Source organism: Lynx rufus, unplaced genomic scaffold (genome assembly GCF_022079265.1).
Source record: "Lynx rufus isolate CCGP_SWC_20201006 ecotype Redwood Valley unplaced genomic scaffold, mLynRuf1.p SCAF_6, whole genome shotgun sequence".
NCBI lineage: Eukaryota > Metazoa > Chordata > Mammalia > Carnivora > Felidae > Lynx > Lynx rufus.
Window position 1 is genome coordinate 49,531,468 of NW_025814878.1, and position 24,408 is coordinate 49,555,875.

General features: G+C 47.8%; 1 protein-coding gene across 1 annotated transcript; it reads left to right on the top strand.

The window, feature by feature from the left end:
• The first annotated feature begins 1,861 nt into the window (after window positions 1-1,861).
• On the top strand, window positions 1,862-20,376 carry BEND3 (BEN domain containing 3). The gene is made up of 3 exons (XM_047103010.1): window positions 1,862-1,898; window positions 2,399-2,601; window positions 16,446-20,376. Exons 1-3 carry the CDS (start codon window positions 1,862-1,864, stop codon window positions 18,690-18,692), a joined length of 2,487 nt encoding a protein of 828 aa, XP_046958966.1. The 3' UTR covers window positions 18,693-20,376.
• The last annotated feature ends 4,032 nt before the right edge of the window (window positions 20,377-24,408 follow it).

Consider the following 24,408-nt stretch of genomic DNA (forward strand, 5'->3'; position numbering starts at 1 on the left):
ATGAGGCCTGGAGTACACTTCGTTATGAAGCCCCCTGCCTGGGCTGGGGGTCGGGAGGCTTGAACTTCCCCCTGGCATTGGCCACCTTCCCCACCTCAGACTACTGATGTTCACCTACCTGCCGGTGCCCCCCCTTGCCACTCCCCAACCCCTGCCAGTGGGGTGATGTCGTCAGATGTGGGGTTTTTTTCCTTGCAATAGAATGGAAATTGCATTGGCCAAAATTCACCTCTGGTAAAACAGCTCTCTGACCCTTGAATTTGACTTCTTATTTTCCCTCAATATCATCTTGTGTGTTATGTTTTTCAGATAGTAGATCGGTGAATGGGAAGTATTTTCAGTGTGAGTTCAGTTTCAAATAAATCTCATGTTTTCTTACTCATTTTTCTGAAAATTCATAAAATAGTGATGGAAAGAATCCCTCTTCTTTCATAAAAGAAAGTCAAAGTTTTCGTGACGCTCTGAGGATAGCACATCACATCGTAGGCACTGTATGTGTGTTGCTATTATTAGTGGATTTCGAAGTTGTTACTGTGTGCATAGATGACCTAGACTCTGTCTCTTGCACACCTCCTCCCCTCCCCCTTTCCCCCATCTGAAACAGAGGACCACACACCATTCTGTGGCTATTTGGTGAATAGTGTACTGGACTTTGTAGATGGCATCCCTCTTCCTTCTAGAAATTTCTTAAAAGATACTTCTTAGTTCTGCTCTCCTCTGATGTTTAACCAAAATGGGAACTCCATGTTTGTAGGCAGCCTAATCAATTGTGGGAACCACAACTCCTTGGTGTCAACAGTAAAGGCTCTCATGTGTATTCTTTTGTAACGCTGCTCCCTCATTCACACCTTATGCTATTTGCGGATGCTGTTATGTAATTTAGGGTAGTTCGGGGAATCTCAAAGATTAATGGTGCTTTTAATCATGGTGTCCATTCCATTCTGGCCGGGGCAGTGGGAGTCGGGGGCTCTGCACCAAACCTGGCAGCCCATACAGTCCCCCTCGCTCTTCTGTGCCCCCCCCCCCCTCCTGCCTTGCTCCCTCATCAGGAAAAAGAAAGGTTTGGAGCAGATTATGTGGAGCTCAAGAACTTCAGAAACCCACACTGCCTCTTCTTGTTGCTTTGGAAGGAAGGGCTAGACTAACACCATCCAACAAGAATAGAATGCAGGCCACACGTGTGATTTAAAATTTTCGAGTAGCTACATTAAAAGAAAATGTGAAATTAATTTTAAGATAGCTGACATCACTTTGCCGTGTAATCGACATAAAAAATTATTAGATATTTTACACTGTTTTTTTGCTGTGCTAAGTCTTTGAAATCCAGTGTGTACTTTACCCTTACGGCACATCTTCATTTCGACCAGTCACATTTCCAGTCCTCGGTGGCCGTGTGACTGATGACTGCACCATGGGCAGCACGGGTCTTTCTGCACCACCTGGAGTCTAAGACCCACTCGTGCCCAGAGGAGCCATGGCCTGCGTCTTGGTCTTTGCAGTCTGTGGCTGGAATTGATAAAGCAGGGACCAATAGGAGATCATCCGAACTGAGGTCTTTTTGTAAGACCTGCTTTTCTCAAACAACACTGCCCCTTAAAGCACAACTCATGCTTTAAGACGCATTCTGCCGACATGCAGTTTGGGGGACGTGCTCGCAGAGGGTGTTCAGAAGGCCTGGCTGTTTCTGAGCAGCTGCGGACAACACTAAGAGGATGCATTCCATGATGTTGAGGAACAGTTTCGGCTTAACCCTCCATTACCCGGAGCCAGGTTGGGAGGGTAAGGGAATTTCTCATGGGGACGGAAAATTAAGAAATAAATCAAGGCTTTGTCTTTGTCTTTTCATTTAGTGGAATAGAAGATGAACTCAGCTGAATTCAGTGAAGATGTAGAAGAAGGTAAAAAAAAAGCTTCTTTTTAAAACATATTTTTAATTTTAATATTTTTTATTAGGTCATACACTCAAATGGTTGAAAATATAAAAAGATACATAATGAAAAATCCATGGAAAGTCTCCTCCCACGCCTGCTTATCCCCCTCTGCCCGTACACCTGCTCTAAGTATCGTATGTATCTTTCCAGAATTAACTTTTTTTAAAGTATCATTTAAAAGATAGTATTTGTTTCTTTCTCTCCGTCTCGGCTCTTTCCCCCCAAAAAGGACCTTAGAACCAGTTTTGAACAAAATGTTCTCGGATCGTGATTTTATTGTGTAGCACTAATGTGGTAAGATAAAAACTGCTAGGTTGGAAGGCGCAGTTTTACTGTGACTAGACTTTCTTACCTGAGTGCTAGTGTCAGAGGGCACCCCGCAAACACCCTGCCGCTCAGGGAACCCTGCTAATCTCCCAGCGGCCCAGTGGTCTTTCCCACTGAGCCCTATTTCTTCTCTGCCACAGTTCTAAAAAATAACACAGTGAAAGTGGAGACAGAGGCCGAAGATGCTGCCCTGGACTGCTCAGTGAGTTCCAGGTCTTCCGAGAAGCACCCTCTGGACAGCGTCTTCCCTGCCCTCCAGGATTCCAGCAAGCGAAAGCCCCCGGGCTGCGATGGCCAGCCTGACTCTGTCCCCAGCGTGAAGAGGCGGCGGCTGATTCCCGAGGTGAGGGCCCAGCTCCTTCCGCTGTTCGCTTGGGCTCTGACCCTCTGACTAGATGCTCTGTCTCTCTCCTCGTGAGCGTCCGGGCAACTGCTGAATGCCTGGGCGCAAGAAGGCTTTCGTCTCAGCTGTCCCCTCGATGGCTTAGGTTTCTAGAAGGTGACTTCTCCGACTACAATTCTTACCTACATCTGGATTCCTTACGGGGCTAGGGGAGTCTCCACAATGCACCTGCTTTTGAGTTCTTTGTTTTGCTTTGCTCTACAGGGAAAATAAGCACTCGACAGCAAGGACTGTTCATTAAAGCCTACCACATTTTACATAGTATACACTGCACACAGATTCCTTGAAAAGTTGAGGGTTGGGAGGTCTTTTCCTAAGTCAAACCGATCTTTTATGTTAGGAGCACGTGTCCGGTGAATCTTTTTGTGAAGAGAATTCTTTTGTAACATGCCTGTTACCCGCTAACCTATAATTTTATGAATTTGCTTTATTTATTTTATTTAAAGAATTTTTTTTTAAACGTTTGTTTATTTTTGAGAGAGAGGGAGACACAGAATCCAAAGCAGGCTCCAGGCTCCGAGCTGTCAGCACAGAGTCCGACATGAGGCTCGAACCCACGGACCATGAGATCATGACCTGAGCTGAAATCGGATGCCTAACCAACTGAGCCACCCAGGCGCCCCTGAATTTGCTTTTTTTTTTTTTTTTTTTTTAAAAAATCACCTGCTGGTTAGATTGAACTTGGCTAGATTCTAAGAGAGAGAGAGAGAAAATCAGACTGGCCATGGTGGCCCCCTCTAGCAGTCTACAGTCTGGGTGGGAGACAAGACACATACACAGAATACTTAAGACTGAGGAGAGAGAGGGGCGCCTGGGTGGCGCAGTCGGTTAAGCGGCCGACTTCAGCCAGGTCACGATCTCGCGGTCTGTGAGTTCGAGCCCCGCGTCAGGCTCTGGGCTGATGGCTTGGAGCCTGTTTCCGATTCTGTGTCTCCCTCTCTCTCTGCCCCTCCCCCGTTCATGCTCTGTCTCTCTCTGTCCCAAAAATAAATAAACGTTGAAAAAAAAAATTTATAAAAAAAAAAGACTGAGGAGAGAGAAGCAGCTTTGGGAGATCAGGGGTCTGGCCCAGGACACCTCACCTCCGTGCCTCCCCATGGACTGGCACAGTATACCTTAAATTCTTAGACATTTTCCCAAGCTCTCCAACCTAGACACACGGAGACACACACACACACACACACACACACACACACACACACACACAGTCTCTCTCTCTCTCTCTCTCTCTCTCTCTCTCTCTCTCTCACTCTCTCTCTCTCTCTTTGGGGGACCCAAATAGTCATTTCAAGTTCTGCATGTCTGTCCAAAAGAGCCCACGTTTTCAAAGCCTATTATCGTTAGCCAGAACACCATGGGGCATCAGCCTGGGACTCTTTGGGTTGTTACTGTTTTGTTTTAATTTTGCTCTATTAGATGTGAGGGCAAATCCAAATAAATTAGAAATGTATGGGTTGTAGAGATTTAGTGAATTTTCAATAAGTAAAAACTATCCTTTTCTATAATTAGCAAAAACAATGAGAGTAAGATTGTCCCCAGCATTTAAATGTAAATGCTTATGTTATAATGAATACCACCCTGCACTCCACATCATGGATCACTGAATGAGACATTTATTTATTTACTTATTTGCACCCCCCCCCCCCCGCCCAAAACAGCTTTATTAAGCTATAATTCACATGCTATGCAATTCACCAATTTAAATTGTACAATTCAGTGGGTTTTTTGTGTATATTCACAGTGTGGTACAGCTCTTACTATAATAAGTTTAGAATATTTTCATCACCCCACAAAGAACCTCTGTACCAGTCCCTTCCCTTTCCCCTCCTCGAGCACCTGAGAACCACTCATCTACATTCTGTCTCTAGAGGGTTGTCTGTTCTGGGCATTTCATGTAAATGGAATCATAGAATACGTGACCTTTTGTGTGGCTTCTGTTACTTAGCATGTTTTCAAGGTTCATCCATGCTGTAGCATGTATGAATTCTTCACTCCTTTTTATGGCCAAATAATATCCCCTTGTGGATGTACCACATTTTGTTTATCCATTTAGCACTTGATGGACATTTGGATTGTTTCCCCTTTTTGACTATCATGAATAATATTCCAACAATAAATTTTTAAAAATCTATCATGCCCTGAAAAAAAGTTGAGATTAGTTGAGATTTTTTTATACCTGTATGAGCTTTTTTTTTTTTTTTGAGTTTATTTATTTATTTTGAAAGAGAGAAAGAAAGAAAGAGCACAAACAGGGGAGGAGCAGAGAGAGAGGGAGAGAGAGAATTCCAAGCAGGCTCCTCCCTGCCAGTGCAGAGCCCGACGCGGGGCTCGAACTCATGAGCCATGAGGTCATGACCTGAGTCGAGATCAAGAATCGGATGCTTGGGGCGCCTGGGTGGCGCAGTCGGTTAAGCGTCCGACTTCAGCCAGGTCACGATCTCGCGGTCCGTGAGTTCGAGCCCCGCGTCAGGCTCTGGGCTGATGGCTCAGAGCCTGGAGCCTGCTTCCGATTCTGTGTCTCCCTCTCTCTCTGCCCCTCCCCCATTCATGCTGTGTCTCTCTCTGTCCCCAAAATAAATAAACATTAAAAAAAAAAAATTTAAAAAAAAAAAAAAAGAATCGGATGCTTAACCGACTGAGCCACCCAGGCACTCCTATATGAGCATTTTTATTTATTTATTTAAAAAAATTTTTTTTAAAAATTTTTTTTTTTTCAACGTTTATTTATTTTTGGGACAGAGAGAGACAGAGCATGAATGGGGGAGGGGCAGAGAGAGAGGGAGACACAGAATCTGAAACAGGCTCCAGGCTCTGAGCCATCAGCCCAGAGCCTGACGCGGGGCTCGAACTCCCGGACCGCGAGATCGTGACCTGGCTGAAGTCGGACGCTTAACCGACTGCGCCACCCAGGCGCCCCTAAAAAAAATTTTTTTTAACGTTTATTTATTTTTGAGACAGAGAGAGACAGAGCATGAACAGGGGAGGGGCAGAGAGAGAAGGAGACACAGAATCTGAAACAGGCTCCAGGCTCTGAGCTGTCAGCACAGAACCCGATGAGGGGCTCGAACTCACAGGCCGTGAGATCATGACCTGAGCCGAAGTCGGACGCTTAACCGACCAAGCCACCCAGGCGCCCCAATATATGAGCATTTTTAATAAAGGATTAATGTAGATATCCCTCCCTTGACTCTGGCTGCCCAAATCAGTCACTTATTGCATGCCTTGTGACTCTGGGGGAAAGTTCCGTGTGTGGATGGCAGTTTCCAGGAGTACGTAATGATTGAGGATGAAATCTCAGACTCCTAACTGCTGAGATCTGTGCTGGGCGAGTGGAAACAGTAGTAAGATGGTTAGTAGCATAGCTTGTTAGAGAAACATGTAACCATTTTTTCTTCTGTTGTATTTTACACCGTAATTTGTTATCCTTTCCCCTAACGATTGCTAGATAGGTGTTTTCTACTTCCTTGTTCTTACAAGTAGTGCCGCAGGGACCGTTCCGTATGCATAAAGCTAGTACCCTCTGTGAGCGATTCCGTGTGGGTTAGATGCCCAGAGGTTGTCCTGCAAGTGTCGAGAAGTTTGAGAAGCACTATGTTCAGTTCCTAAAGGAACTGCCGAAGACGCTTCCTTCTGTGGGTCACACTACATCTCTGCTTATGATCAATTCTGTAGACAACTTCAAGTTTGCCAGTAAAGGCAGAGTTCGAGAAATGAAACACAAAGTTGAGTGTATTGGTTCACTCTTGCCTTGTGACAAACCACCTTAAATCTTAGCAGCTTAAAATCACCACCACCGTATTTGTTCACAGTTCTGTGGGTCAGCTGGGGGTTCTGAGTTGGTTTGACCTGATGGGGGGCTAGGTCGTCCGGGATGGCCTCACCCCCCGCCCCCTTTCCCCAAGGCCGCAGGGCTGGTTGCACCGGCTGCAGCTTCCCTTTCTGCACAGTCCCACCCGCTAGGAGGCTAGTCCCGCTTGTGCACGTGGTGTGGAAGAGTTCCCAGGAGCAAGAGAGGCCAAGCTCTGAAGCACAGACACTTTTCACACCTCGGGTTGCATTGCCACGCACGCTAGTGTCCCACTGGCCAGAAAGTCCCGTGGGCCAGTCGAGACACAAGGGTGTAAATGTAGACTCCACTTCTGACGGTAGGCACAGCAAACTTACAGGGATGGGGGAAGTGTTGTGGCCGTTTTTAGAAAAGTTCAGTCCAGTAAGGAACAACAAGCGCTCACAACAGGAAGGAATTCTGACCATGTGTAGGCTGGGTTGTGGCCTTATGGGCGGTCCGATTGTCTCCGTGTGGCCTTATGGGTCGTCCCGTTGTCTCCGTGCACAAGTGGAGTCAGTCTTTATCCTTTCGTCCAGTTTTGTTGGAGCGGCATCACAGAGAAGCAGGGCGCGTCTGCGAATTCTTGGGGGCAGAGAGGGAGGGAGAAGGTTCTTAGGATCTGTATTTTAGTTGAATCCTTAGTGTGTGAACCAAGTCACAAAAGGTTTGGCGTTGGGCTGCGACTCCATCGAGGTTCATGGTGGGGGGGGGCCTCCCTGGACATCACACGAATGATGTGAAGGTTTCAGATGCCTCTCGATTTGGCGAGGCAGCAGGCTTCCAGTGGGGCTTTGGGCATCACCCCAAACTCAGACATGTTTGGAGAAAAGGGAACCAAAATGTATTTGAATATTTCTAATATGACTTGTTCAATTTACATATCCTAATTGGGCATATATGTTTACTTTTCAATAGATTGGATATAGCGTGCGGTTCTGACGTGTTAGATTTTAGATTGGAAAAGACCTGTTAAGTCCTGGATTTTATTTGGGTGTTTTACTAGTTTTGTTTCTTCTCCTTACTGTGCATAAGATGAGGTTGATACCCGTGCACGCTTTCCTATTCTGTAAAAAGAATATATGTAGGTATAAACCTTTTGAAATTCTTGAGCTCCTTGCAGAAATGTGTCATGTGAATTCTGTATTTCCTTTTAAAAGTCTGTGTAAGTTGATGTGTCAGTAAATCAATAGCCCTAGAACCTTTGGGAATTTGTAACAATCTATCAGTTTTATGAAATTATAGCATATGTTGATTTTTCAAAATGGCACTAGTCCTAGTTCAGAGTGAATAATGCTTTATGCTTCTCCCCCTGAATTTTCTGATCCTTCTTTTTTTTTTTTTTTTTTAATGTTTATTTATTTTTGAGAGAGAGAGCGTAAGCAGGGGAGGGGCAGAGAGAGAGGGAGACACAGAATCTGAAGCAGGCTCCAGGCTCTGAGCTGTCAGCACAGAGCCCGACGCGGGGCTCGAACCCACGAACTGTGAGATCATGACCTGAACCGAAGTTGGGCACTCAACTGACTGAGCCACCCAGGCACCCCTTCTCTGATCCTCCTTACATATGTCATCGCTGCTTACAGTGTCATCGCTGCTGGGGGGAGTAAATGCAGCTTTTTTTTTTTTTTTTTTTTTTTTACCACCGAGTGAGGCAAGAGGAGCCAGGAGGCCAAAACAAGCAATAATCCAAAAAAGTGGAAAGGAAGTTCAATAATTACTGAGTGCCCACTTGACAAATACACCATTCATTATTTAATCCAAATGACAGGCCAGTGATAAGAGAATTTACTAGCTCTACTAGACAGATGAGTCAACTCAGGCATAGAAGTTAAAGTGCCAAGATGCCAGTGGGGCAGGCTTGTTCCCGGTTGAAATACCAGGACTGATTAGACGCACTCCCTGCGTCTGGGAGGCGAGCCCCACCTTCTCTGATCCAGCCCGTAGGAACAGTAAATAGTTAAATCGGGAGTCAGGCGGGGAGAGTTCGCTGTGGCCTTTGGTCAATTACGTGGCCTCCCACGTCTCAGGGTCCCCCATGGTGATGAGGCATAATACTGCTCATCTCATTGGTTTCTTATGTGTGAACGAGCCCAGCGCAGGGCTTGTCCCGTGTCAGCCTTCAGAACTGTATATTTACTGCCTCCCAACACCCATCTCCAGCTCCCATCCCTTGTGGTCAGTCTTCCTCTGCCTCCCTTCACATTTATCGGAACGAAAGTGGCACAGCATTGCCAAGGGAGACCATCTGACATCCTTTAGGACACCCCAGGCTGAGCACCCTTGATTCTGAACACCATCCAAGTCAGAACATAGACCACCTTCCATCTTGTCCCCCAACCTCAAAGAAGGGAGGAGGACAAAGGGTGGGGGGTAGGATTTGAGCGGTAGCCCTGGTGCCAGAGGTACGTCACATCCAGACTCCCGTCAGTGCTGATGACTCGTAAGTGACATTTAGTACAGTACTTAGAAGAAATGTAAAACCTCCCTCAAAAAACCTAACAAAAGACTGTATAAAGACTTATTTGGCACCTCCGCTGGAAAAGGCTTCATAGCCAAGTACAGCAGATGTGGGAGGTGAGTAGCCAACATTTTTATTGGTAATCATCCTTTTGTTCACGGAAGTGGGGGTGATATTCAAGCGCTGTATGCCAGGCAGGCGTTAGCTTTGTTCTGCTGCGGGTTTTTGTTTCTTTGTTTGTTTTTAATTCTAAAGCACCGCTGCGTTTTGTTTTTCAATCGGAGAATGGAAACGTCATTTCATTCAGTGCACATTTGCCGCTTACCTCCTGAGTGGTGGAGACTGTGGTACCAGCTGGAGATTCAAAGTCATTTCTGCAGCACCCGTCGCAGATAGGTACCGTGCATTCCCATTTTAACGAGGCTCCGAGAAGTCAGTGCTCTCAAGCCTGCTTGATTTGGATCTGTGCAGTTGAACGCCACAGTTAAGGGGCTGTGGGGTATTTGTAAGATGTTGTGAGAAGCCTTTGAAAATGACCTGCCCGGACAGTTTGCCACCCCCCTGGCCTGTCTCTTCTCCATTGTGATTGCCTCATCTCCCAGGTTCTTATTTCTTCAGGCATCACAGCAATTTCTTCATCCGTTAACAGTATAAGGATGACCCAAAGGGTAAAAACCATGAGGTCAGAGACTGTCTAGCTTGTTTCCTGTGTCCCCAGAGCCTTGCATGGTGCCTGCCGGATGCTAGGTACTCAGTGCTCTTTGCTGACTGGCTCTGTGTGGCAGAGAGGTCTGCCAGACCTTATGACTTCATGGTATCTGGTCATTTAATGGTGATGGTGATGATGAAGAGAAAAGTTCTGTTGAAAATGAAAAAGGTAAGCTCCACCTCTGCCTTGGTTATTCATGCCCGGCCCCCTAGGAGTTGATTCACATGGTCTACCCTTGATGCCATATTGATTCTCTACTCTCTACTCTCTGGAAGGCGTGCTGCTTTCTTGGTGTTCCAGTTTGCTGACTCTCTGGGCACCGTTTGGCCACTCATCATTTGTCAGCCTGAATTCAGTGATGGCCTTTGGATTCGGAGTCATATGGGGAAGAAGTTTAATGCTTGAAGGATTTCCACGGTGACCCAATCCCTGGGGTGTAGCTGGACACGGACACGTGGAATGTCCCCTACATGGTCTGTTTAACGCTTTCTTGGAGCCCAATATCAACCTCTTTTTGCTTATATTCTCCAGCAAGGGATTTGGGCCTTCCCGCTGGAGTCTGAGGGTATTAGCCGTGGAATGAAATGCCCCGACCGCATCCAGGAGATGCTGGCACTGCCGAGCCGAGCGCGCACAGAGTTCCCATATGGCTGGAAGATGAGCCTCAGAGAATTGGGGACGTGTCAGCTCTAGACACCCAGTGCCAAGTAGCACAGATTTAAAGATTTCTTGATACTCCTAGACAGCTGAGCAGAGATTTTATCATCAGCGGCAAATGCGGCCAGCCCGTCGTCGCCTTGGCAGCATTCGTGGAATTAATTGGGACACTGAGCTGACAGGACACCAGTGTGGGGATATCTAAGAACCTTCTCTTTAGTGCTTGTGTTGTGTTTTATGTTGAATTGTGTATTTAAGGTCCCTGGGAGGGAGGAATGTTGCCCTCTACTGGGACTCTAACTTAATTTTTTTATTCAGGCAAGTTAGCCAAAAATGTTTCTACTGATGGCAGTGTTTCTAACATGCTTAGTAGAAACTGCAATATTTTTATTAATGATCCTGAACAGTGAGAGCTATAGAGGGGATTTCCAGTTCTGATACACTTTGGCCTTCTGCCTGTGTAGGAATGTGGGGGAGTCCAATGACTTTTATTTGTTATTGGTATTCAGGCAATTCACCCAGAAAATCTCCCTTGTACTTACTCTCTACACTGGGTGTTAATTACGGCAGATCTCTCTCTAGAACGTGGGTACTTTTGCTGCATGGCATGTGAGTTTCTGGTGATCTCTGCACAGAATCTTACTTTATTTTTTTTATTAAAGAGAGAGAGAGTGTATGAGCAGGGGAGAGGAGCAGAGGGAGGGAGAACGAGAGATGGAGAGTCTTAAGCACCTGAGCCAAAATCAAGAGTTGGATGCTCAACCAACTGAGCCACCCAGGTGCCCCCAAAATCTTATTTTAAATGTATTAGTGGGATCACTTGTAAAGCAAAGACCCTTTTTCTAAAATCACTCCTAATGTATTTATGATTTTTTTAATGATTGCCATTAGAAACTCAAATTCCTCTATATTGGTTAAACCTCATGGTAATTTCATGATCCATAGGACTTCCAAAATTATTTTGGTGTAATTGAATTTAATGGTGAATAAGTTGCTAAAATCTAATTTACAGCCTACAGGAATTAGCAAATAAGGCAGTTTGAATTTATTAGGGCCGTGCTTTTCAGCGGTGTGCAGTTGTAAATAAATTCACCTTGTAGAGAAACAGAACTCACGTACATGGATTTGTATGTAAATGTACAGACACAGAAACAAAGCAAAACTTTCCCAAATTTACTTACTATGTGCAGTGCACTCTGATATTTTCTATTCTATTTTCTTTTTTTTCCCTCCTCCCTTTTTTTTTTTTTTTTTTTCCTTCTGCCTTTCCTCAATCTTTCTCCCTTCTTATGCTGGTCATGACCCACCAAAATAACTTCATCATTTAACTAATGGGTCATGACCCACAGTTCCAATTCCACTCCAGTGTTGGAGTGAACACTTTCCTCTCCATCCCTTCCTTTCTCCAAATTTATGATGTGTGTGTGTGGCTTCCTCCCTGCCTCCCTCCCTTCAGAATCCTTTGCTCTCTGTCTGATAGCAGAGCAAAATTGCTGTAAAGAGCTTCAAACCCCACCTTCAGCTCTGATGTCCTGTGCTCCTCCCCTGCCCCCAGTCTTTAGGACAAACAGACCTCTAAGAAGTGCCTTCCATGAGTGACTAACCCTGATGCATTATAGGAAAGTTCTCCTTTTGTTTACTGCTTGAGAGTAATCATTACAACTAGTTTAATAAAAAGCCCACTGTGTTACCTCTGCTCTGGTTTGGGAATATCACTGCTTAATAATAATTATATTCTAACAGTGAATATTTATTAAGCACTTACTGTGATTCAGACAGGGCTCAGTGCTTTCTGTACATTATCTTATTAAGTCTTCATAACTACCCTGTGAGACATACCATTATTTATCCCTGAGGTACTAGAAGCTGAGGCATGAAAAATCATTGATTTGGCCAAGGTCACAGAGGACAGCGCAAGCTGAGATCTTATCCACGCTTTTATATCTCTCTACAGACATGTTATTCATAAAGCTAGTGGCCTATCTGAACAGCTCCTTTTTTGAAAGCACGTATTTGAGAATCTTAGAACATCTTGCCCTGTTTTAACCGTCCGTGCTTGTGGCTGACATTCATTGAGCAATTCTGTGTCCCAGGCATTTTGCAAGGCACTGGGTGGGGGTAGACTCAGGAATGACATGGTCCCATCATATAACAGTCATACAGTGTGATGACGATGGGGGGCAGCTTGGTGAGGAGACCCCAGCAGGGAGAGGGGCAGGCGGCAGGTCCTTCACGGTAGGCTTCTCCCACCCCAGTGGCTCCTGGTCCTCTGTTCCTGAGAAGCATGGGTTGGGGGAGGAGGGCCAGGCCAGGTGCCTTTGACCCTTCATCACATTATACAAACAAACCTTGAAGAAAGTATTGGCCAGCTCCATGGCATAATTATAACCCTTATAAGAATTCCTCTATCTTCAGGGGCTCCTGGGTGGCTCAGTCAGTTAAGAGTCTGACTCTTGATCTCGGCTCAGGTCATGAGCTCACGGTTCTTGAGATGGAGCCTCCGAGTCCAGCTCTGTGCTGGCAGTACGGATTCTGCCTCTCTCTCTCTCTCTCTCTCTCTCTCACTCAAAATTAAATAAACTTAAAAAAAAAAAAAGAATTTTTCTATCTTCAGGTTCTTACAGAGTAGAGTAGCTTTTCTTTTGCATTGTTGTTATCAACAGAGGCAGGCAAAAAATGAATCTTACTGTAATGTGAGTCAGATTATTCCATTATCTACAAGAGAAGATCCATATATTTAAATGAAATATAACTTGTGGGTGGCTTAGAAGGATCAAAGTTTTATGTGTTTATGTGGCCTCATTGCTCTCTTTTCACCTTAGACCTACCTACCTATTTATTGCCCACATGCCATTGCAAATCTAGCCTCTCGAGATTGTCTCTTTTCCCTACCCTTTTCAGGCTACAAGAGAAAAACACATCATGTACTGTTTCGTGCTGGCATTAGTTATTTGAAGTCCTACAAATGACATTGAATCTGCCTGGGTGAGACAAACTGAGAGCAGACACGGTCTTCCAGGCCTCTGCTACTCAGAGAGGACCAACAGTACCTGGGAGCGTGTTAGAAAGGCAGGCCCAGGGGAGCCTGCCTGGCTTGGTCAGAAGAGCACGCAACTCTTGATCTCGGGGTCATGAGTTCGAGCCCCACATTGGATGTAGAGATTACTAAAACAATAAATAAACTTAAAAAAAAAAATTAGAGGAAATGCAGGTTCAGGGACCAGAATCTGCATTGTTAACAAGGTCCCGGGTGATTCACATGTATATTAGAGTTTCTGAAGCCCTGGCCTAGGCCACCCTACACCAACCATATTTTTCCCTGGGTGTGAAGCATCCAAAGGATGGCCTTTGTTCTTCTCAGTTCTGCAGTTGCTGGGGGCACACATCTGTCAGTAACAGCAAACACTTTGTGCTTAGGCCCTGCGTGTTCCTGTGACACCTACCAGTGTTCACCAGTTAGCTCTTCTGCTCGATTAAACCCTCAAAAATGTATTCCAGTAAGTTTGGGGGTCAAGTTTAACATTTGTCGAAAACAGGTTAAGTTGGGAATGAACTACAATGAATGGCACAATATATAAAGCCTACCCATTTGATACCTTCTGACATATGTGTATGCCAGTGAGGCTATCACCATGATCAAGATAATAAACAGGAATCATCCAATACCTTAAAGTTTCCATGTGCCACTTTGCATCTTTCCTTCACCCCCAGGTGACCACTAATCTGCTTTCTGTCATCATTGATAGGTAAGTTTGTGTTTCTGAACACATGATTCTGAATGGAATCATACAGCATGGCCTCTTTTGTTTAGCTTCTTTTTTTTTTTTAACTGTTTTCTTTTTTAAAAAAAAATATTTATTTTGAGAGAGAGACAGCGAGAGAGTGCACATGCGTGCACACACACACTGCAAACGAGCGAGGCAGGGGCAGAGAGAGAGGAGAGAGAGAATCCCAAGCAGGCTCCACACTGTCAGTATAAAGCCCTATGTGGGGCTCAAGCTCACAAACCATGAGACCGTGACCTGAGCCAAAATCAAGAATCAGATAGTTAACCGACTGAGCTACCCAGGCTCCCCTGCCTGGCTTCTTTTAGCATAATTATTTTGAGACTCCTCATGAGTAGTAGTACATGTATGAGTTCTGTTGCTGAGTAGTATTCCATCCTATGAATATAGCACAGTTTGTTTATCTGTATACTTGTTGATAAAATTTTGGGTTTCCAGCTTTGGACTCTTTACAAATAGGGCTGCCGTGAACATTTGTGTACAAATCTCTGTGTGATTAACTGCTTTCTTCTTCCTTGGTAAATAAATATCTAGGAATGAAATACCCAAGTCGTATGGGCCATGTATATTTATCTTTTTAAGAAACTACCAATTGTTATGCCATATCATACCCCCCCACCAGCAGTATGGGAGGGCTTCAGTTCCTTTACATTTTCCAGCGCTTGGTATTGTCTTTTTGTTTGTACCCATTTTGGTAGGAGTGATGAGGTATCTCCGAGTGGGTTTTAACTTGCCTGCTACTAATAAGCATCTTTTTGCACGCTTATTTGCTATTTATATATGTTGTTCGAAGTGGCTATTGAAATCATTAATTGAGTTGTATGTCATTATTGAGTGAGAGTTCTTTATGTATTCTGGATTAAGCTCCTTTATCAGATAGATGGCTTGCCAATACTTCTTCCAGTGTGAGCTGTTTTTCTTTCTTTTAACATGGTCTTTTAAGGAGCAAAAGTTTTTGTGGTTTTGATGAAGTCCAGTTTGTCAGTTTTCTTCTCTTACGGATTGTGCTTGTGGTGTCATGTCCAAGAAATATTTGCCTAAACCAAGGTCATAAAGGATTTCTCTTATGTCTTCTTCTAGAAGTGTTAGAATTTTAAATTAGGTTTTACATTTACACCCACAATCCACTTTAAGTTAATTTTTTTACATGGTGCGTGTAGGCTGGAAGTTTTTGTTTGTTTTGGCATATCTATGTCCAGCTGTTCAGCATCATTAGCTGAAAGATTGTCCTTCTTCTCCTGAATCTCCTTTGGGCCTGTGTTGAAAATCACTTGTCCACATATACGTAAATAAGCCTCTTGGCCTGTCCAGGGCCTGGCAGCAGGGGAGACCACCGGTGAAAGCAGCAAGCACTCTGGGTTCTCAGATGGCCAGGGTGATGGCTGTCTGGCCGTGGAGGCTGGACTCAGGCTTGGGGTCTTTAAAGGGTATCTGGAGCTTGCCCTGGGAGTCCTGCAACAGTGGACTTGATGAGTGTCCCTGCTATCCTTGGGCGAGTTGAGGAAATCATCCCTGAAAATCAATTTGGTAGGGTTTAATTCTCTCACTGTCCTTTGCTGAGCAAGGCTGGATAGTACATGGCAAGTACCCTTGTAGATACACAGGAGAGGCATTCATTATGTACGGTGGCTGCCTTAAGACATCGGGGCTTACTCGTCTCCTGCAATCTGCTTGAGAAGGGCCGCTGGACCAACAGGAGACGGTGACTTAGAAACCTGGGCGAGCCCATCACATCATGGAATCCACAGTTGCACAGGCCCCGGGACAGTTCTGGGCCAGCCCTTTTCCGGTCTGAGATAAGATGTCATTCCAGACGGTGGTAGAGTTGCAGCAGACCCCAATTCTCCTGTGCGTATGTACCACTGTGCACCTCGGGAGCCATCTGGAGTGGAGACGCCTGTTCTCCTAGAGGCTGTGGACTGGAAGACATGCCGCTGCCTTCTGGAGCTGCTGTGGGCAGGAGTCCTTATGCCTGCCTGAGAGTAGACGGAGGCCCGGGTCAGTGAGGTGACCTCAGGGGCTTCTCTAGTCCTTGTGGCGTCTCCCTCCCCCAGCAGCACTGTTGCCCCTCAGGCCCTGTGTGCAGGAAGTGCAGCACCGGAGTCCTGCAGGAAGCTGACGCCTTCCAGGTCCAGGCCGAGCCTCTCTTAGGAAGCAGGAAGAGCGAGCTCTTTTGGCACAGGGGTGCAGGTTTGTGTTAGCTGTGCGTTCCCGGACCAGCAGAGTGAATAGGGGCGAGGGCGGTGCTTTCTCGAGTGCTTCCAAGATTGACCTTGGCACCTCCGTGTGACCGAGACCTGCGTTTCATGTAGTAAACCGGAACACCCTAACACAGTGTTTGTTTTCCAGGCGCTCCTAGCAGGCATGCGGAACCGGGAGAACTGCTCGCCCTGCCAGGGCAACGGAGAGCAGGCCAGCAGGGGCAAGACCCTGGGCTCCGCGTGGCCCGGCGAGGAGGAGCCCTGCGGTGAGGTGACCACCCCCTCTTACAAGAAGCCTCTGTATGGCATCTCGCACAAGATCATGGAGAAGAAGAACCCTCCCGCCGGGGACATGCTCAACACGTACGAGCTCTTCGAGAAGGCAAACTCCAGCAACAGCCCCTCGCCGCTGCGGCTCCTGAACGAGCCACAGAAGCGGGACTGTGGCAGCGCCGCAGCGGCCACCGACGGTGACCCCAACATCTACTTTCTGATCCAGAAGATGTTCTACATGCTCAACACGCTGTCCTCCAACATGTCCCAGCTGCACAGCAAGGTGGACCTGCTCTCCCTGGAGGTGAGCCGCATCAAGAAGCAGGTGAGCCCCACCGAAATGGTGGCCAAGTTCCAGCCGCCCCCGGAGTACCAGCTCACAGCGGCCGAGCTCAAGCAGATCGTGGACCAGAGCCTGTCGGGCGGTGACCTGGCCTGCCGCCTGCTGGTGCAGCTCTTCCCCGAGCTGTTCAGCGACGTGGACTTCTCCCGCGGCTGCAGTGCCTGCGGCTTCGCGGCCAAGCGGAAGCTGGAGTCGCTGCACCTGCAGCTCATCCGCAACTACGTGGAGGTCTACTACCCCTCGGTGAAGGACACGGCCGTGTGGCAGGCCGAGTGTCTGCCCCAGCTGAACGACTTCTTCAGCCGCTTCTGGGCGCAGCGGGAGATGGAGGACAGCCAGCCCGGCGGCCAGGTCCCCGGCTTCTTTGAGGCCGAGCAGGTGGATGCCGGCCACTTCCTGGACAACAAGGACCAGGAGGAGGCCCTGTCCCTGGACCGGAGCAGCACCATCGCCTCCGACCACGTGGTGGACACGCAGGACCTCACCGAGTTCCTGGACGAAGCATCGTCCCCAGGCGAGTTCGCCGTCTTCCTTCTCCACCGGCTCTTCCCGGAGCTCTTCGACCACCGGAAGCTGGGCGAGCAGTACAGCTGCTACGGGGACGGCGGCAAGCAGGAGCTGGACCCGCAGAGGCTGCAGATCATCCGCAACTACACCGAGATCTACTTCCCCGACATGCAGGAGGAGGAGGCCTGGCTGCAGCAGTGCGCCCAGCGCCTCAACGACGAGCTCGAAGGCCTGGCGCTGGACGGGGGCAGTGAGGGCGAGCCCGCGCGGGACGACTGCTACGACTCCTCCAGCCTGCCGGACGACATCTCCGTGGTCAAGGTGGAAGACAGCTTCGAGGGCGAGCGGCCCGGCCGGCGCTCCAAGAAGATCTGGCTGGTGCCCATCGACTTCGACAAGCTGGAGATCCCGCAGCCCGACTTCGAGGTGCCGGGCGCCGACTGCCTGCTCAGCAAGGAGCAGCTGCGCAGCATCTACGAGAGCAGCCTGTCCATCGGCAACTTCGCCTCGCGCCTGCTGGTGCACCTCTTCCCCGAGCTCTTCACGCACGAGAACCTGCGCAAGCAGTACAACTGCAGCGGCTCGCTGGGCAAGAAGCAGCTGGACCCGTCGCGCATCAAGCTCATCCGCCACTACGTGCAGCTGCTCTACCCCCGCGCCAAGAACGACCGCGTGTGGACGCTGGAGTTCGTGGGCAAGCTGGACGAGCGCTGCCGGCGCCGGGACACGGAGCAGCGGCGCTCCTACCAGCAGCAGCGCAAGGTGCACGTGCCGGGCCCCGAGTGCAGGGACCTGGCGAGCTATGCAATCAACCCCGAGAGGTTCCGAGAGGAGTTTGAGGGGCCCCCGCTGCCGCCCGAGAGAAGCAGCAAGGACTTCTGCAAGATCCCCCTGGACGAGCTGGTGGTCCCCTCGCCCGACTTCCCGGTGCCTTCACCGTACCTGCTGTCGGACAAGGAGGTGCGTGAGATCGTGCAGCAGAGCCTCTCCGTGGGCAACTTCGCCGCCCGGCTCCTGGTCAGGCTCTTTCCGGAACTCTTCACCGCCGAGAACCTCCGGCTGCAGTACAACCACTCCGGCGCCTGCAACAAGAAGCAGCTGGATCCGACGCGGCTGCGGCTCATCCGGCATTACGTGGAGGCCGTCTACCCGGTGGAGAAGATGGAGGAGGTGTGGCACTACGAGTGTATCCCCAGCATCGACGAGCGGTGCCGCCGCCCCAACAGGAAAAAGTGCGACATCCTGAAGAAAGCCAAGAAAGTGGAGAAGTGACGGGCGCCCCGGGGACTGAGCGTTCTTTTGGAGCAGTGAATGGTATCCACAGACACGCACCTTATGTCAGTGGGGAGTGGCTTACTACATTTGCACACGTAAACACCACCCAACCACAGGAAAGAAGCCTTGCGTTCGGTCTCTCCTGCTCACGACTTTTGTCCTGTGCCCCAGTGGTGCCGCAGGAGTTGGGGAGAGCTGAGCCGTGAGAGTAGAGAGGCCTCAGGAGTGGTCCTCTCCTGGGCTGTGTCCCCCCACCCCCCTGCAATTTCAGATGCATATTCAGCAACTCTCTTGTTCCTCTGCCCACGTTTTACATCTTCCATTTTTATCAAAAAATTTTTTTAATTAAAAAGAAACCCTTTTTAAAAAAAAAAATCATTGGGCTCTTTGGGGGCCATTTTACTTAGAAAAAATATCTTTTAAATATTTGAGATGAAGTACTGTAAGATGACTTCAGTTGCTGGGATTTTTTTTTTTTTTTTTTAAGATGGTTTCAGATTTATGAAATTTTTACAAGTGCCATGTTCATGCATGATGGCCAATAATAGCTTCAGGTGGCACAGAGACCAATTTTCCTGACCTTGTCTTTTACATCTGATTTTAGAAGGATCAAGATGCCCCCTGGATGGCAGTAGAAGGGATGGAATAGTGTGATGTCCTTTCCCACCATGGTCGCGTTCTCCCTTCCACTGTGGTGCTGAGGAAGGGGCCTCACGCGGCCTGGCCTGTTTGTAGTTGCCATGTGGGTAGAATGTCGTGCTCACTCTCTGTAGACGAGAACACTGGATGATGATGATGATGATGATGATGATATGAATGTAGATAGACGTGGAAACACGTACGCAATGTCATTTGAGCTGTGTCCTTCCACTGCCCCCTTCCCTCTCTACACAAGGATGCTGTTTGGAGGGGCAGACACATTTCCTTGGAAAACAGTCTGTGTGGGTGTTTAGCTTCTTGTTTAAGGATGGGCCCCTTTGGGCTCACCAAAGCTGTTTACTTTCCGTGTATGTATCTGTGTGACACCCAGGTTCTGGGAGCTGTCTGGTGGTCTCACCACACCTCAGTGTTAGCCCCTCCGGTCAGTAGCACATCCTTGTTCCTCAGGGCAAGCCCAGGCCTCGGGCCCTCTTGGGGATATTTGGCATTGGAAGGTCACAGGTCATTCAAATGGGGCTCCCCTGTCCCTTGCCAGAGTCCACTCAGTTGTCCCCTCGGACCCCCTAGGAGCTCTGCCGCCCTATACCTGGCCAGTCACGTGGCCTCGGAGTAAGACATCTCCTCTCCTCACTGGTTGGGAAGGCCAGACTGCTCCGGGCCAGTGGCATACTCTCCAGGACTACCAATCGGGAAATTCCCCAGCACGTAAAGTCCTGAAAAACAATACCTTTACCTACCTGACTTTGGGGTCCCAATCCCTACGAGGGAAAGGAGACAGTGTAACCCAAGCTGAATATATCCTACCAGAAACTCGGAAAATGAACTGAATCACACAGGGTAGTCCTAAAACCCTTGTGGGATGTTGCTGATTGAATAGCCCAGTGGCTTAATGTTTTGCTACCTTAAAATGCAGAAGTGATCGAAACAATCTGTGAATTTTCTTTATACAACCGATAAGGACTTCAGTTCCGGGGGCTATTTGACGTAATTTTGCCTACACCCAGAGGGCTTTTTTTTTTTTTTTTTTAAATGACAAGATTTTGAGCAATGTAAAGTTGCTGATCTAACTTTAGTAAATTCGCTTTTAAATGTCACTTACAGATTATTTCTGTTGAAACTGCAGCCCTAAATTATTGCAATTTAGAAATGCACAGGGACTTAAGGACTCTCACCTACACCCACACCCACCCACACGTGCACATACATTTTCTTCCTACGGAACAACTTAAGTGGGATGAAGGGGGCCTATAGGAATAACAAGCTCAGCCTCTTTGTGCCTGGAAAGAAGGGACTAGAGCATCCAGGAAACTCACTTTTTCCTCCTCACTTGGGCCTTTCTCTATGCCTTAGTCTCTCCAACACACACGTGCGCGTGTGCAAGTGCACGCGCCCTACCCAAAGATGGCGGTGGCGCTCTCGCCCGCCAGCCCTGTTGGTTGGAGAGTGCCATGGAATTTGTTCTGGTCTCTAGGATGTGTCCAAGAGGATTCCAAGCCATGCGAAAATTGCCCTGCTTTCTAGAGGGTGGACTCTGACCCTGCAACTTCAGAAGCACAATCATTTATTAATAACGCAAAGTCCTATCTACCCACGTTAGAGAAATCAACAGGTTCTAGGAATGAAATGTGTTTCTTCACAGCCTAGAGCATGTTCAGTTTTTGGAAGCTGTTATTTTGGTCGTTTCCTTAATACCTTTCCTGCGTAGGGCTTCTCCTCCCCACCCCACCCCACCCCCGCCCCAAATCTTAGAGTCCCTTTTAGAGAAGAGAGGTGGACGCACTCTGGGAAGTTGTTTCCTGTCCCTCTGGACTGTCTCACCAGGAAACACCTGCAGGTGTCTGTCTGTATGGTGTCCTCAGTTCTCCAGCCATACAGGTGGGCTCCAAGGCTCCAGGGCAGTTTTTTACACGAAGCAATAGAAGTACAAAATACTTAACTTTTTTCAAAATTTAATGTTTTCCATAAAATGTGTTGGTAAACCCCGTCCCCCTCCCCATCTAAATTCATGGGTTTTTACTTGTTTGTTTTGGGGTTATTTTTTTCTTCGTATCTGGAGAACTAAAGAATTAGCACAGACACATTCTGATGGTAAGTAAAATAGCCAGTCACAGTAGGTGGTAGTGTCCCTCCTTTTCTCTGTTAGTAAGTTTTAAAAGAATGTATGAAGGTAGTCATGAATGTACTAAGTGTTCTAATCCTGCTTCAGTTCACTTTGGCTGTGTCTACATGACAACAAATGTTTGACAGGGAATAAAGTTGTCTAGTGTCATGGGCAAAAGTGTGCCCCTCCCCCTTCAGCGTTGGCCCCAAATCTTCCTTTCTCCTTAAGTTTGGGTGGAGGGGGTGCCGCATCAGCAGCAATCATCAACCAACCAATGGGATCTACTTAGTGGTGAAAGGATTAGCTGTTTCAATGGTAAGAGTCACTGGCCTGACCACACACCGCAGCATGGCCACTTGCGTTCCTACAGAGATGGCCTCAGTTTCCACCCCTTTCCTCCCCCCCCCCCCAATGTTTGCTTCTTGTCTGATTGGGATGGGGTCCTGAGACCCCCGGTGAGAAGTCACTGCGACCTCTCACCCTGCCTGGCTGTGTGGAGAGCGGCGTGCGGTGGACGTGGGGGCCAAGGGGCTGTTCCTGCCGTTTGGAAATACTTGCCTCGTGTAGATCCAGCCTTAATGTTTTTCTGACATCCTAGTGATAGCAGACCCTGCACAAAGTGGATATCAGAGTTAATACTGTGAGGAGACAAAATAATGGGAATAGTTTTACCAAAGATAATGAAATACCACATAATGTCTGCATTTTACCATTGATTTGAGTGCATCCTTAGAAAACTGAATGTAACAAAAACCCAGGACATTTTTGGAAATTGTATGCTCTCTAGCAACTGTGTGTGAATTTTTATACAAGCACTGTTTTATGAGTTATATAAAATGTTATAAAACTAGAAAAAAATATGGTGTTTGCAACATCTTGTTTTCTTAGGGCACAGGTCTGCCAGAACCTGTGTCGGTCGGTTTGTTGGTTTGTCTTCCCCCCTCCCAGGGGAGGGCGTGACCGCTCAGGGGGGATCCCAGCCTCTGGGGCTGCCACACTGCCTGTAGGGCTGCAGCCCACAGAGGATTGCAGTTGGCCACCGCTGAATGAGAGGTCGCCAAATAAGTCCTAGCCCTTTTCTACACAAACCACTTCCTGGCCACATAGTGGGAGGTACATTTGACCTTTTCATACCTTTCCTGGTCAGGTGCCAGACCAGCCCTGCTGCCAAGGTAGCAGAGCTTCACGGCACTTTTTTTTTTTTTTTGGATCAAATGGGATTTAGTTCCTCAAAACTAATATGATTACCTGATAACAAAAGGGAGGATGCGTGTTTCCTCTCACCTCTTCTGTTTGGCTAATGACAAATTACTAACTTTAATATTCGTAGTAAAAATAGTATCTCAAGCTGTCAGAGAAACGTTTTTGGCCCAGGGGTCACAAAGATACAAAGGAATTTGTGGCTTGTGATTGGAACACTTTTCCTACAGCCGCTGTGTGATCAATTGTGAATCCTGACGTACGTGTGTGTGTGTGTGTGTGTGTGTGTGTAAGCCTCCTCAGCAGGCTAGGGTGGGTCAGGGGCTGGAGTAGCAAGTTTAAGCAGGACGTGAAGGAAGACTAAATTCTTTCATTCTGGCTGTAGGTATGATCGTTTTCTACCAAAAAGAAAAAGTCACAGAATTTCAATATATGGGAGCTTACTTACCAAATCTAGTTCTCAGAGGTAAGAACTGCACACTAAATTATTACGATCACTGGGATGGTGAGGTGCAATCGACGCTCAGGGAGCTTCTAAATGAGTTACCGCCCCCCCCCCCCGCCCCCGGCCAGTGGTGGGAAAGGAATGAACATTCACTGCCTACTGGCTGTAACGGCACCTAACGTTCACTGAGTATAAGCCACGTGCCAGGCACACCAAGAACCGTACCTTATGATCCTCTTGAAAACCCTGTAAGGGAAGTCCCATAATTGTGCCTGTTAAGAAAGGTCTGGCCCTGAATGGTGTACGTACTATCTCATTTGATTCTCACAAAAACTCAGTGTCTTGGGCACTGTTATTATCTGTTTTGTGGTAAGGAAGCAGAAAGAAGTATGTTTCTTGCCCAAGTTCACACAGCTGGCAGATGGCGGTGTCAGGGTTTAAACCCGTATGTCCATTCCTATGATACCACACCATCCTGGGTACTAAAGCATCCCTCGGTCACAACACACAAAGATTCAGATCCAAAAACAAATGCAAGCCAGTGGTGTCATCACCCACATCCTCTAAGCCCCAATTTGATCTTAGATTTGGGTGTGCTGGTTTTAGAATTGCCGTGTGTGAAATCACTGGCGATTGTGGAGACCCCTGTTCTGGTAATAGGGAGCAAATTTGGGGAGAATTTGTGAAAGTAATTGCCGAGGGTCAGGTTCTCTAGGGGCGGAGCCTGAGGGCATCCCTGAGAGATTGGTTGTGGGTGTGCCCTCAGGAGAAGGGGTGGGGGGGGTGGTGGGCAGGGAAGGCCAGGAGCAAGAGTGTAGTCTCCACTGCAGTCCAGCTTCATCCCCATACAGGGAAGACCTAGAATATGGGTTATTTGGCGTAATCAGACCCAGCTGAGGCAGAGGGGCTGGCTGGTTATTGTCAGAGGTCTCTCCCAGGGAAAAGGGTAGCTCGCCCAGTAGGATGGCCAAGGGCCCGCTCCAGAAGGGCTGCCGTGAGCGGTTAGCTGGCCCTCAGCGGCTAGGGGTTGGACGCACTGGTAAGGGATCTGGGTAATATTCTATCAGCATCGGGTAGGGTCAGAACCACCAGAGGGCATGTCAAACCAGATCAGTGGGCTGCATCCCCAGGGATTCTGCCGCAGCAGGTCTGGATGGCGCCCAAGCATTTGCATTTCTAATAAGTTCCCAGGTGATGCTGGTCCTGCTGGTCCACGGCACACCCAGAACTGCGCTGTGACCTCACAAAACGTGCTGTGAATATCAAGGAAACCGAAGGCTTAGCACTTTCCTGATCATTAGAAATAG